The sequence below is a fragment of the Drosophila nasuta genome, chromosome 3 (assembly GCF_023558535.2).
Source record: "Drosophila nasuta strain 15112-1781.00 chromosome 3, ASM2355853v1, whole genome shotgun sequence".
In the NCBI taxonomy this organism is placed as follows: domain Eukaryota; kingdom Metazoa; phylum Arthropoda; class Insecta; order Diptera; family Drosophilidae; genus Drosophila; species Drosophila nasuta.
Genome location: NC_083457.1, coordinates 25244446 through 25258704, shown reverse-complemented (window position 1 = coordinate 25258704; position 14259 = coordinate 25244446). Strand labels below are relative to the sequence as shown.

General features: G+C 40.1%; 1 protein-coding gene across 4 annotated transcripts in view; it reads left to right on the top strand.

The window, feature by feature from the left end:
• Positions 1-460: 460 nt before the first annotated feature.
• LOC132791443 (protein grainyhead) overlaps positions 461-14259 on the top strand; it is a 50025-nt gene continuing 36226 nt past the window's right edge. For 3 of the 4 annotated variants that reach the window (XM_060800360.1, XM_060800357.1, XM_060800359.1), the window contains exons 1-2: positions 461-1935; positions 7440-9288. In XM_060800360.1, the coding sequence (XP_060656343.1) occupies positions 7943-9288 (1346 nt within the window). In that variant the 5' untranslated portion in view covers positions 461-1935; positions 7440-7942. The remainder of the gene's footprint in view (positions 1936-7439; positions 9289-14259) is intronic. The other variant, XM_060800358.1, reaches the window with a different exon arrangement.

The window sequence follows — 14259 nt, the reverse complement described above, 5'->3', positions numbered from 1 at the left end:
GACAGACAGTGTCTACCTGTGTGTATGCGTGTCTGTGTGTCTGTGTGTTGCCAGTGTAGAGACACAACACCATCATCATCATCGATTCGATGAATTTCAGTTTCGCTCTGTCTCGCTGCCAGCGTCGACAGCGACTGCGGCAGCAACTGCGACAGCAGCTCGCTCAATATCAGTTACGAAAGAGATGAAACCATAAAAAGCAATAATAATCGAGCAACGCTGAACGCTCTCTCTCTCCCTCGCTCTCTTTCTCTCATATACGCAGGCACACTCTCTCACCTGTGCGCTCGCCTGCACACACACACACACACACACACACGCACAGCACCTTGCCCACACACACTCACACAAACTGCGGGCGCTGCGCTGACGCGAGCAGAGCAGCAGCCACAACAGCGACTTCGACGTCGACGGCGACGGCGGCAACAACAGCAACACAGCCAAGCACATTCAACAGTTGAACAATCTCCAATTGACTCTTTGGGCATTATAGCCGAGCTCAACGTTCATCCGCGACAAGTTTGAGTTTTTCGTACCTTTCGTGCAGGCGAGTTACACATTTTTTCGCTTTTCGCTATTCGCTGCTCAACACACACGAAAAATTATTATTAATATTAACAAAATTACTGCAGAAAATTCAATGTGATTTAAGTGAACAACAGCAACAGCAACAACAACGACAACGCAAAAAGGTAAAATACAAAATACGACACACAAAACGAAAAAATAAAAACGAAACGAAAAAAAAGAAAAAGAATTCGTTCGTTTCGCGTGTGCATACGTATGTGTGTGTGTGTGTGTATTTGTGTGAGACTCCATATGTGTGTGAGTGCGACTCAGTCGCTCGATGCGTATCTGTGTGTGTGAGTTTCGATGTGCGCTGCGCTTGTGTGCGTGAGCGCGCTGTATTTGTATTTGTGTGAGCCAAAACGAGACGCCATCACAAAGCTGAGAAATAAAATTCAAAATAAAAATAGTGATTAATAACAAAAAAGCGCAAAGCGAAGCGAAGAACAACAACAATAGCGACGACAGCAACAACACAAACAGTGCGAGAAAAAAGCGCGTAAAATTATAAAAAAATACTTAAAACAAGCAACAAAAGAAAAAAGGCGCGCAGCACAATGAAAAATGTATAAACTGTTAACTGAAGTGCAAAAGCAGAAACAGCAACAACAACTACGACAACAAGAGTGCAAAGAAGAAGCAGCGCAGCAGCAGCAACAACAACAACAACAACAACAAAGAGACACAAATGAACCGCGCATCCGTCAGCGCCAGCCGCCCCCGCATTCCCCCCGCCGCGCAGCCCGCTTCACACCAGTGTTTCTCTCGTGTTCGTCGTGGCAATTAAAAAGTTTTATGCAAAATACGCAAATCAAATGTTAATGCTGTGACTTGTCACTGTCTGCGTACGCGAGTGTCGACTGTGTATGTGTCTGTGTGTGTGTTCAAAATGCACAAACAGCCGCCAGCAACAACAGCAACTCCAACAGCAACAACAACAACACATCAGGCAACAAGAGCTTCGCTCAGTCGACAGACAGGCCAAGGAGTCGCGCATTAGAAGCTCGAAAGCGCCCCCAAAGCACAAAGCCAGCAGCCACAAACGCATACCACAGCAGCAGCAACAGCAACAGCAGCACAAAAGTGGCGAAAGGTGCACCCACCAGCAACAACAACAACAACAACAACAACAGCAACAATCGCAGTCAACAAGTCAAAGCGACTGGCTTGCCTTACGTTCCACTTACGTGACGTTAACGCTTGTCTTACGTTAACGTAGTTAGTTGCCTTCCAGCCTAGCGTGCCATAGAGATCCTTACGAATTGTAGTGCCAATATACAACAACAACAACAGCAACCAAGCAACCAACAACATACATTTTTACCTGGCCCAGGCATATATTATACATACATACACATACATAAATACGTAAGTACTACAGTAATTATAAATGCATAAAATGCACAGGGGCTCTTTAAGCCAGGCTTAAGACACGACAACGAACAAACGAACCAACGACATCAATAAAAGCCAAATATAAAGCACCCTGTAAGGTGCTGCGCAGACAGTTTTCTTGCTGTTTGCGTCGTAGTCGCAGCCGCGATGGTAACAACAGCCGCAGCACCAGCAGCAGCAGCAGCAACAGCAGCCAACATACTTTGTTAGACAGAGAGAGAGAGAGAGAGCGCGCAGCCAAAAGAGCATAGCGCGGGAGCGAAAAGGGATCAAAAGGTGTTTGTCTGTGTATTGCGCGACGTCACGTCTGCGCACTGCCAACTCTCGCGCTCTCGCTCTCTCTCTCTCTCTCTGCGTGTTGCGCTGCCAGCGTCGCAGTCGACATGTTCGAAAATCGATGTTGTTGGCCATTTGTGTGAGTGTGTGTTTCTTTTTGATTACGTTTTCTCGTGGCTTCGACTTCGTTGACTTCGTCGTCGGCTTTAACTCTGCGCTGCGTGTTGCTGCTGCTGTTGCTGTTGTTGTTGCCTCTTTTATATGATTTTTTTATTTTTGTATTATGTATTATTCTTGATACTTTTTGTTAGTGGTCCGCACATTGATGATGGCGATCAATTTGGGGCTGCGATTATGGTACAGTAAAATGAACAGCGTCGACTTCGTCGTCGTTAGCCACTACGCAGCACACACACACACTCACACACGCACGTACGCATACAAGCATACATACAATGGCACTCACATGTGCACGTCAGCTTACACACACACACACACACACACATACCTGTACACGGTTGAGGCACACTTAACCCACACACAAAAAGGCAGCGCGCCAAAGAGGGCGAGCAGACGATGTGGGAGGGGGGAAGAGTAGAGGTTCACTTCGTGAGAGAGTTATTTTATTTTCGTGTTCGTGTTAACGTTTATTGTTTTTCTTTTCTTTTTCTGCGTTTTCTTACCTTCTTGGCTCTCAGTCTCAGTCTCAATCGCAGTCGCAGTCTCAGTCTCAGTCTGTGTTTCTCCTCCACCTCCAACTTCTCTCCCCCGCTCCTCATCATCTGTGTTGCTCTATCTCCATCTCCGTTTGGGTTTTCGACTTTATGTGTAGTTATTGATGCCCGGCTTTGACCGATGGCTTAGGGTTAGCTTCGTACATTTCTTTCTTCTTTCTGTCCAGGGTGCTTACACACTCACACACACACACATATATTTATATATTCATGTATATGTGTGTGTGTGTATCAGTTCTATCAAATGACTGTCTGGAGCTAAATTATGTCAAATCTTGATGGCATTTCAAATGCTTCGAATTGATTATTTCGTTTATGCTCCTCTAAAACTAAAGGGGAACTTCAGCTGATCAGTTTTCCAGCATGAATAAATTAAGCAGGTGCATATATGTAGATGGAAGAAAGCTTTAATTCATTTAAATTACCATTCTATATGTATTACATTTCATTTAAAAATATTGAATTTACAAATATTATTCTATTCTATTAAAACCAAGTAATAAAATCGATTATTTGTATTTCCTATGCAATACAACGATTGTATTTTACATAATTAAACGATTTATTTTTATTTTTATGACTTCAAGGTATTAGAAATGCTCTACTTCCTAGTTTCAGTTAAAAGCAACTTTTAAAAGCGCCATCTGATCTGAATTGAAATTCATTTATCTACCATCATGAATAGAATATAGATAGCTATGTTTAATTATTATTAATTGTGTAATCGTGAGTTCAAAGCTTTTGCTAATCCTCATATGTCGATTTATTATAAATGTTCTTGCCCAAAGCCTTGGCTTTCAAAAGTTAAAGCTATTAAATTTTACTCTTCTTTTAAATACTAACTTATTAAGAAATGAATTGATATAATAAATGATACATTAGCTGAAAATGTAATAATATTAATATAACAATAAAAAATGAAATATTTGAAATATGATAAAAAGAAACGATATACAAGCTAAAAATCTAATAATTTTAATGAATATAACATAAAATTATAAATAATATAACATAAATTGAATATTTAAAATATATTGAATCTTAAATATTATTTAAAATTCAATATTTAAGCTATTCGGTCATAATTTACTTTTATCTTTCATAACAGAATACCAATAAAGTCAAAGTACTGAATTTGTATTTACCTATTTAGTACCGTTGATATCAATAAATATTTTCAACATATTTTCCAGTGGCCAATTGAGCATCTTAATCATAATTAATTAAACTCTCAATCATAGATCAAAATGTTCATTCTAATCTCGTTGTAACCCAATTAAGTGCCAGAGTTAATCACTTGATAAATAGACAAAGCTTTTGTCTGGCATACAAGCTTTGGCATAGCGAAAGCTCTCGCGAATGTTCGCACACCTTCTTCGACACTCTCTTTTATACCGTGGCATAGCCTGAGGCGAGCTTTCAGTCAGGCGATGGAAACGAGCGAGAGGCGTCTTTACCTGTTACCTGTTACCTGGTTGGATTGACCCCATTTCTGGCAGTGTTTTGGCAATTTTTGGGCGCTAAATTGGCCAAAGTGCTGATATGAATTTAATTGTTTTCTAATTGCTCGCACTCACAGCTTTCTACGCTGCCCGATGATGATGATGATGATGATGATGATGATGATGGGCGTCAGCGTCTAATCGCATTACGAGCAGAATCGGGCCACGTGCCGCAGAAGCTAAGCGAGCTCATCAATCGACGATTGACCGGTTTTGTTGTACCCCGCAATGTTGTGTGCGGTGCATTGTGTGTGCCAAAATAAAACCAAGAGCGAGCGAGCGAGAGAAAGAGAGAGAAATGAAAAAACTAGTCTATAAGCGCGCCACATGACACTGACCTCACCTACTAACGGAACCAGCATTGCCAACGCACGAGAGGAACAGGCAAAAAAAAAATAAAGTACAACCGGGAGGAGAGGAGGGCTGCTGCTGCTGCTGTTGCTGCTGCTGCTGGTGGGAGAGTTGAGTTGAGACTCAGAGTCTCTGACACTCGACTCGAACTCGAGCCGGTTCACTGACAAAACACAAAACAAGTTTATCCACATCCCCAACAGACTTGACTCTCAGCCTCATGAACTTTGCAGCAGCAGCAGCAGCAACGGCAGCAGTTTTTGGTGGCGTTTTATCAAACAATAACTGGCAGAGTGTGGACGTGCCACCTGAATGTGAACCTGGTTCGGGGGCAGCAGCCGAGCTGGAGAACCAGAAAGTCAGCATCAACATCTCGGCATCGGCAACTTCTGGATTAGGTCAAGGATTGGCGACTCGTTGTTGTTGTTTGGGCCTGGTACCGGACAGCCGCCGGTACCTGTTCTAAAAAAAGCAGAAAAAACAAAACCAAACAACAACAACAACAACAACAAGTTGTTGCCACTTCTCGTTGTTTGTTTCGGTTCACTTAGCAAAATCCCTCGAACAACAACAAAATGTAAACATGTTTTGTTTGCTAAACTCAAAACTGGAAAATTGTTATTGAAACTGAAATTGGAAACTGGACTAAGTATTTCATCCAGCAGCTGATGGATTGGATCGCAATTGAGTGTGTGTGTGTGTGTGGAACACGGGAATGGCGCGCGAGCTTTTGTTTAATTTTCACGCAAACACACACACTCTTTTGTCTTTCTTTTTGCTGCTGTAAACAAAACAAAAAAAAAACAACAAATCGTCGCAAAGCAAAACACAAATAAGGCACACCGTCGACGACGTCGACTGCGCTGCTCGCGTCACATCAGCTGTCTGCTTTCGTCGCTTCTTTCCACCTGTTGTTGCTCTGCCACCGTCGCTGCCGGCGTCGTCGTCGCTGGCGTTGATGTGATGAGTTATGCAGTTACACGTTTGACATTTGCGAAGGAGTCAAACTAGTTCGACGGGCACGTGTGGCTGCTTTTGTTGTTGTTTATGCCCCCTTCTGGCTGTCCGTCTGTCTGCCTGTCTTTCTGTCCCTCTTCTACTCCGCCCCGTCTCGCTCTGCCTACGTTTCGGTTTCTGTTTCTGTTTATGTTTGTTTGCATGTTTGTTCCGTTTGTCTGTCTCTGTGTTTGTGTGTGTGTGTGTGCTTGCAAATCGTTCAACTCAACAACAATAACTCAGTGGCTCATCAACGTCGTCGGCTCATCGCAGGGGAAAAGCTGCCGAAACGTTTGAACTCGTTCCATGTTCCGCGTTCCTTTTTGCTGCTTAACACTTGTTTTTATTGGGGGGCGCGTCTCAGCTGAGAAGAACGACGAGAAAGAGCAAAGTGAAGAGTGCAAAGCTTTTAGAGTTCGATTGTGCAAGGAGCTTTCTTTCCTTTAAGTTAGTGATAAAGAAATGGCACATCAAAAAGCTTTTACTGTCTGATCTCATCTGCAGCTTGGGTTGCGTAGTTTCTATATTAAGTATTTACTATAAAAATACTTCTGAATTAGAAGCTGTAGATAACTCATAACTCAAGTATTTTTATGTTCATTGTGTTTTATTAATGAGTATTAATCTTAGCTTAGCTAATTCAATAGGTAATAAACATAAACGTATTCGTTTTATTTCATGTATACCAAGAATTCATTTGATTTCGTGATTCGAAATATTTTCAAGAAACAATTTCAATTTATCTTCTGGCTAATTTTAACCAAATTTAAATTCTTTATCCTCGCATATTATCAAAGCATCTTTTATTAATAGCAATTTGAAGCGAGTCATACTTTATTGATACTTAAAAAAAGAAAGACAAAAATAAAAATATTCACTTTCATTCTTTGGTAAATTGAAATTTATTCAAGTGACAATTTCTCTACTTCAAATTTAGCTTTTGACTAATTTTAGTTAATTTTAAGATCTTTATCTTCTCATTGATATTTAAAATTGAAAAGAACATGGGAATATTCAGTTTTGTTTATATAGGGGGAGAATTCATTGCACTTTGGTTATTTAATTATTATTGATTTAATTATTTTTTTTTATAAATAAATTTTTGTTCAAAGTTTATATAGCTACATTTTAGCAAAATTAAAATTAATATATTCACAGATTAATTGATAAGTGATAAGTTTTACTCTTTAATAATAATAAGGAATTAGTTAGATTTTATTACTATTTTCATTTCAAGTTGTTCAACAGTGTTTCTAATTTGTTGTTTATTAAATTTGATTGTTTACAAACTTTTACATCGTTTAATTGTGAACAGAATAAAGCTTTGCCTCTTGATACTTTTTTCTGTTGGTATTTGGATTGCAATTACTTGAAGTTGACTATAATTTATCGACTATTTGCTTTTTTGCGCGTTGCTTCTGCGAATGCTTTCAATCATCACAATCTCTTGAGATCAGTGAAGAATTGAGTTTGTTTTTTTGTTGATTTGAAGAGTCATTCATATCAGTTGAAATTGATCGTTCGTCTGTTTAGAAAGAGCGTTTAACGGTTAGATTAGTGAAATGAGTGTAATTAAAATCGTATTAATCAATTTGTTTTTTAAACTTGTTTATTGCAGCTAATTACAACGTCTAAAGCAACAACAACGACGAGATCGACGACGACGAGAATAACACAGGGGCTACTTGTTGGGTTACCCAAGTTCCTTAGTGCCATACAAATGCAATATTGAAAACAACAACAACAACAACAACAGATACAACGATTGAAACTACAAACAACAACAGCTACAATTGAATCTACAACAACAAGTGCCTTCATTGAGAACGTGATAGTGATATTTATAATGTTTATATACTCGTAACAACAACAACAACAACAGCAACCACAACAGCATCTTAAGCTTGCCAGCAACGATAACAGATAACAGAAACAACGATAACGATAACGATAACAACGATAGATGCTCATATGTTTTCGCCAAGCGACGCCAAGCTCAACACGCAACAAGTCTTCCAATTAGCTCGTTAAGCATACGCCCCACTGTACAAGAAACGCATCCCTTGTCTTGCCATCGCGCTCATCGCTGGCAGAGACAGGTTAGCATCATAGCATCATATAATGTCCACATCCACAGCGACAACCAGCGTGATCACGTCCAACGAACTATCGCTTGCCGGCCACGCCCACGCGCACACGCACACGCACACCCACGCCCACAATCATCCACATCTCCAGCAACAGCAACAGCAGCAGCAACACTCACAACAACAGCAGCAGCAACATCGCCTTGGTGTTGGGGTCAACGTTGGCATCGGGGTTGGCATCGGAGGCGTTGCGGGTTTAGGCGGCATTGTTGGGGGTCATCTTAGCGACGCTTCACTGTCGCCTATCCAGCAGGGCGCCAACATCGTCGCCAGCAGCAACAGTTCCCCGTTGGGTCAGAACGGTGTTCCACTGTTGACCACAATGCATCGATCGCCGGACAGTCCGCAGCCCGAGTTGGCCACGATGACGAACGTGAATGTGCTCGATCTGCACACCGATTCCTCGAAGTTGTACGACAAGGAGGCGGTGTTCATCTACGAGACACCCAAAGTGGTGATGCCACCGGATGGCGGCGGCAATCCTGGCGGTGGTTCGAATGGCGGTCACGATGATGGCGGTGGTCAGGTGATTGATGCTCGCATTGCGGCACAGTTGAGCACACAGCATTTGGCGCCGGCTCCGCAACAGACGGAACATCAGCCGCTGGCCAAGATCGAGTTCGATGAGAATCAAATCATTCGCGTTGTGGGTCCCAATGGGGAGCAGCAGCAGATCATTTCGCGGGAGATCATCAATGGGGAGCATCACATTCTGTCGCGCAACGAGGCGGGCGAACACATTCTAACCCGCATCGTCAGCGATCCCTCGAAGCTGATGCCCAACGATAATGCGGTGGCCACCGCCATGTACAATCAGGCCCAGAAGCTGAACAATGAGCATCAGGGCGTCTATCAGACGTCGCCGCTGCCCCTGGATGCCTCGGTGCTGCACTATGGCAACGATAATGTGATCAAAACGGAGGCCGAGATCTATGAGGATCACAAGAAACACGCTGCGGCCGCAGCGGCTGCTGCTGCCGGTGGCGGTGGCAATGGCGGTGGTGGCTCCATTATCTACACCACCTCCGATCCGAATGGGGTGAAGCAATTGCCACACTTGGCTGGTGTGCCGCAGAAACTCGATCCGGAGCTGTATCAGCCGGACAAGCACATCGATCTGATCTACAACGATGGCAGCAAGACGGTCATCTATTCCACCAGCGATCAGAAGGGACTCGAGATCTATTCGGGTTCGGACATTAGCAGTCTCGTCTCCGACGGTCAGGTTGTCGTCCAGGCGGGATTGCCTTATGCCACCACAACGAGTGCTACAGGACAACCGGTTTACATCGTTGCCGACGTCGAGGAGCATCTGCAGGGGTAAGTCACAATCACTTGCAGTATTATTTATAGACTTAAGCATTAGGGGGATCATTAGGAGAGTTAGAGTTATATGTCAGGTTTAAGTAAATGAAATGAAAATTTCATTTAAGTCTTGCTAAGCTGTTTTTGAAATCCAAAGAGTTGTAATCCTTGCTTAAGATTAAAGTTTAGTCAAGTTTAAATTTATATTATAAAATCTTTTCTTACTAGCATTCTTTTTACACGAAAATCCTAAAGTACAGTCAGCTAATATGCATTCATCTTAAGTGGTGTCGATTGATATTAATGCAAAATAACTTAAGATTAAAGTTTGGTCCAGCTTAAATTTATATTATGAAATCTTTTTTAACTAGCATTCTTTATAAACGAAAATCCTAAGATGCATCCGTCTTAAGTTTTGTCGATTGATATTAATGCAAAATAACTTAAGCTTAAAGTTTAGTCAAGCTTAAATTTATATTATAAAATCTTCTCTGACTAGCACTATCCATAAAAGATGTCTACACTTTAGACAGCTAAGATGCATTCATCTTAAGTGATGTCGATTGATATCCTTACAAAATTGATTAATCCTAATCCTAATCCTTCACTAAATATAATATTTGTTGACAAAAAAGTTTTCTTGGATTTGTCGATTGATATTCAAAAGATTTTAATTACTATATAAGATCCTAAAGACTTTCTTCGTGAGTAAAGTCTGAAAAGTATTCTTAAGGCTATCTATTGATATCCTTATCAAAAAATACATCATTAGTTTTTGAATACTTTCGTCATGAGCAAAGTCAATAAAATATTTCTATAGTTGTCTTTTGATAACCTTAAAACATTATATATGAGCATAATCAGTAATTATTTATAAACAGCAAAAGTATTCTCAAAGTTTTCCATTTATATCTTTACTGTCCTTCATTATTGTGAAGTTTTTTATGTTATGGATCTTTTTTTAAGAATGCAAATTAATAAGATGGCAAAGCGTAGATGCGATTAATATTCGTTGTAAACTAGTCGATTGAACTACAATGTCTTTTAATTGTTTTTGCCTAATTTCGGTTTTAAAAGAGTTTTTTGTTGTTGTTTGTTTATTATTAAAATGTGGCCTGAAATTTTTAGAATGAATTGTGAAATACTTTGTGCAACAAATAATAAATAATAAATAATATGTTGTTATTCGTTTACCTATTATTTAAAAATATGAATTGAATGCTAGGCTATAAATTTGAATGGTAAATCAAAGTATGTGACCAAAATTTAAAAGTATGGTATAAGAATATACTAGAAATATGATATAGGAATACTGTAGTATGCTAATGTGATATATAATATACTGCTGTATATATTATTTCTAGTAAATTTCTACAGTGTATACTGTAGTCTATTCCTATATCATATTTTAAAATCTTGCTTTTACACTTTAATTTACCATTCAAATTTACAGCCTACCATTCAATTCTTATTTTCAAATCTTGGTCTTTTTAATGAATTTCTAAATCAATAAAGTCAGAGGAGAGTGTTTTATTACTTATGATGCTAATTTTAGCTAATTTTCGTAGCATACTTACTTCATTAGGATTGCCTTAATAAAGAATAATTAATATTTGCTCTAAAAGTAGAGTTGTGTTTGCAGTCTGCAAGTTTGCCACTTGATTGTTTTATCTGCTTGACTCGTTTCCACATTTTTATTTGGTACTTGAGAGACGCTGGCGTGCGTCGTCGCAATCGCTGTTTGCAACACACACAGAGACTTCATCTTATCTTGGATCTCAGCTAATTGTTGCACATCTGGGCCCACAGTTGATTTCAATGGCAATCGCATTGCATTCGAGTTGAGATTGTTGTTGTTCGGAGCATGTGGCCGTATCGCTCTAATATCTCCATTGGCCCGGTTAACAGTTGTGGACGCGTCCTTTTGGCTAAAATGTTTGGTCATTTGCATTTCTCATGCATTTGAATTAACCGCTGCCCGTTTTTTTACTGTTAATTATTGCGATAGGCAGCACAACAACAACATCACTAACAAGAGCAACCAAAGAGAGTTGCTGCAACGAGGAGGTGCAACAACGACGAGGAGTTGCAACAACGCCAGCGCAACGTTTGCGCCTGCAACATTCGCAGACCAAGTTGCGATGCGCCTGGCAATCCTCAGTCCCCATTCCCAGGGGAATGACAGCTTCCGTTGTAACTGTTTCTACCATACGTTATTGCAACAACAGCAACTGCAACACAGGCGAGCTTGCAACAAAACTCTGGCATTTGGCGTGCATCGAATCTGCAAGTAGGCGAGAAGGCTAATAATACCACAGCCATTGCCACAGCCACAGCCAAAGCCAAAGCCAAAGTCGCTGCCAAAGTCGAAGCCAATGTCGATGCGATACACTCAAAGAAATTATCTATCGATTTTCTATTAAATCGACAAGATTATATACTGAGATTCTGAATAGACAGCTAAGTGTAACCACCAAACAAAGCTCTCTGTTTATTATAGAATAGATTAACAAAAGAGAAAAAGATTAACAATAAACAATAAGGATTTTATGAATTATATCCTCTCAATAAAACTTGCACGATATTAAATTGCTGATTTTTATTTTCTGTTAAAGTGATATTTTCTATAGAATTTAATATTATTTTCAATAGATTATAATATTAGGATTTTAAGACCTTAAGAATGATTTTCTCACGATAAAAATTGCATGATTTTAAATTTGCTAAACTCTATTTTTAGGCAAAAAGAAAAATCTTGGTTCCAAAGGATATTTTCTTTACATTACTGTTGATCCTTAGATCAACAAAGTAAATTGAAAATTCTTTTTTTTTGCAATAGAATCAACCAAAAATGGTTGATGTAATAAAACACAATCTTTATTTAAGAATTTAAACTGAAAGCCATAGAGTAACAATTAAATTGATCAACAAAAAACGTAGAAAAATCTATAAAATTATAACTAAATATGCTTATATCTTATGAGTATTCTCCCTAAATAATAACTCTGAGATTTTAAAGTGATTTTGATTTGATCTTAATGCATTATAACCAAAAATACATAGATCTATCACAAATATCGAGAAATGTTGCATAACAATTATGTGATTAAAATTATAAATCCTTCCTTATTTTTACAATCAAATCAAAAATAAATCGATACATCAGAAATGTCCAATTCTCTTTATATAAAAGCCATGGAATTTCAAATTGATAATTATGTCATTAACTTTTGAATTTAAAATTGAAAATTATATCATTATCTTTTAAATCGAATTAATAGTTATTGACCACTTTTCATGTTAACATCTTCAAGAACCAACTTTTCAGAATCAATACTTTATAACTTTTAATTCAAAAGTGCTTTCCGAAATCACAGATTGTAATTTGATATAACAATAATTCTTAAAGTGAATTTTGTCCCCTTGACTTTGAGTTCACATTAATTTTTTCGCTGTGCAAAGCAAAGTCGCTGCAACACGAGAGTTTTGCTGTTGCAGCAGCCTCCACGCGGATGTGCCACAGCCGCCGCAATTCATTTTGGAGCAGCCGCCGCCATTCTCAATCCTCGTTCCCCACCTCTGTCCCCATGTGCATCACCATTCTCATCCTCATCGTCAGCTCCAACCTCCTTCCCATTCCCATTCCCATTCTCTGCCTCATCATTATCATCATCCACAGCATCGTCGTCGTCGTCGTCGTTGCTTTTGGTATGCGCAAGCAATAAAAATTTGAATATAAATTAATCTAATAGAGAACCGTTACGACGCCAATGCACCTCGAGCAAGGTGCTGCCAGTTGTAAGCTTGCCACATGCGGCAGGCGAAACACCAACTAAGTCATCGCCAGCTGAATCTGAATCTGCATGCCGCAGAGAAGCTAGAAGCTTCGTCAGCTTCATCTGCTGCTGCTGCGGCTGCAACGTCGATGGTCATCCTGTTATAGCGGAGGCAGCAACAGCATCAGCATCATCAACAGCAACAGCAACAGTCGCTGCCACACAGCGGCCGCTGGATGCCGCTGCATGCTGCATGCTGCATGCATGTTGCATGCACGCCAAGGTCCATAAATAACGACAAAATTGCGTTTCCGCATATGGACGCCTTGGACGCCTCGCTCGGTTGCAAGTTGCAACCTCGGGGACACCGCGCTACATCCCGAGACGCCTCTGATGTTTGGCATGCTGTTTGACCAACGCGCTGAAGACACAAGAATCACAAGAAGAAGAAGAAGCGAGCAGCAGAGGAATCAAAAGAAGCTGCAACATCAGTTCAGTTGATGGCATTGCCCGCCGCCTGTTTTGTTGCCTCTTGTTTGCCTGTTGCGATTCTAACAAACGTGCCACATTGACCATTGGCTGCTGCCCCCTTGCAATCGGCTTTGCGTGTTGCACGTTGCTGTTGCTGTTGTTGTTACTGTTGTTGCATGTTGTACAGTTGCTTTTTGCCTTGTTTGATATATGGTCGAGGCGAATGGATTGAAGCTTCAGCTGCCGCTTTGTGACACTTCTGCCATTGTCTTTGCCTAATTCGGATACCCTGTAATTGACAGCACGCCTAAATGGGTGTGTTGTTGTCACTAAAATGCTGAGAACAGCTGGGTATGCTGTTACAGTAGATACCCTGTAATGCGCATTCATTATTCACTTTGGTAATTCCAGTCTAATTTCGATAACTATGAGATACCCTGTAAAGCAGATACATTTTTTCAAACTCCACATTACACTTTGATTGATGATTTGAGAATGTTTTTCATCATATTTAAAAAGGTTAGCATGTTATTCAAAATTTAAAATAACATATTATAAATTAAACATTTGTTTGATATATGGTCGAGGCGAATGGATTGAAGCTTCAGCTGCCGCTTTGTGACACTTCTGCCATTGTCTTTGCCTAATTCGGATACCCTGTAATTGACAGCACGCCTAAATGGGTGTGTTGTTGTCACTAAAATGCTGAGAACAGCTGGGTATGCTGTTACAGTAGATA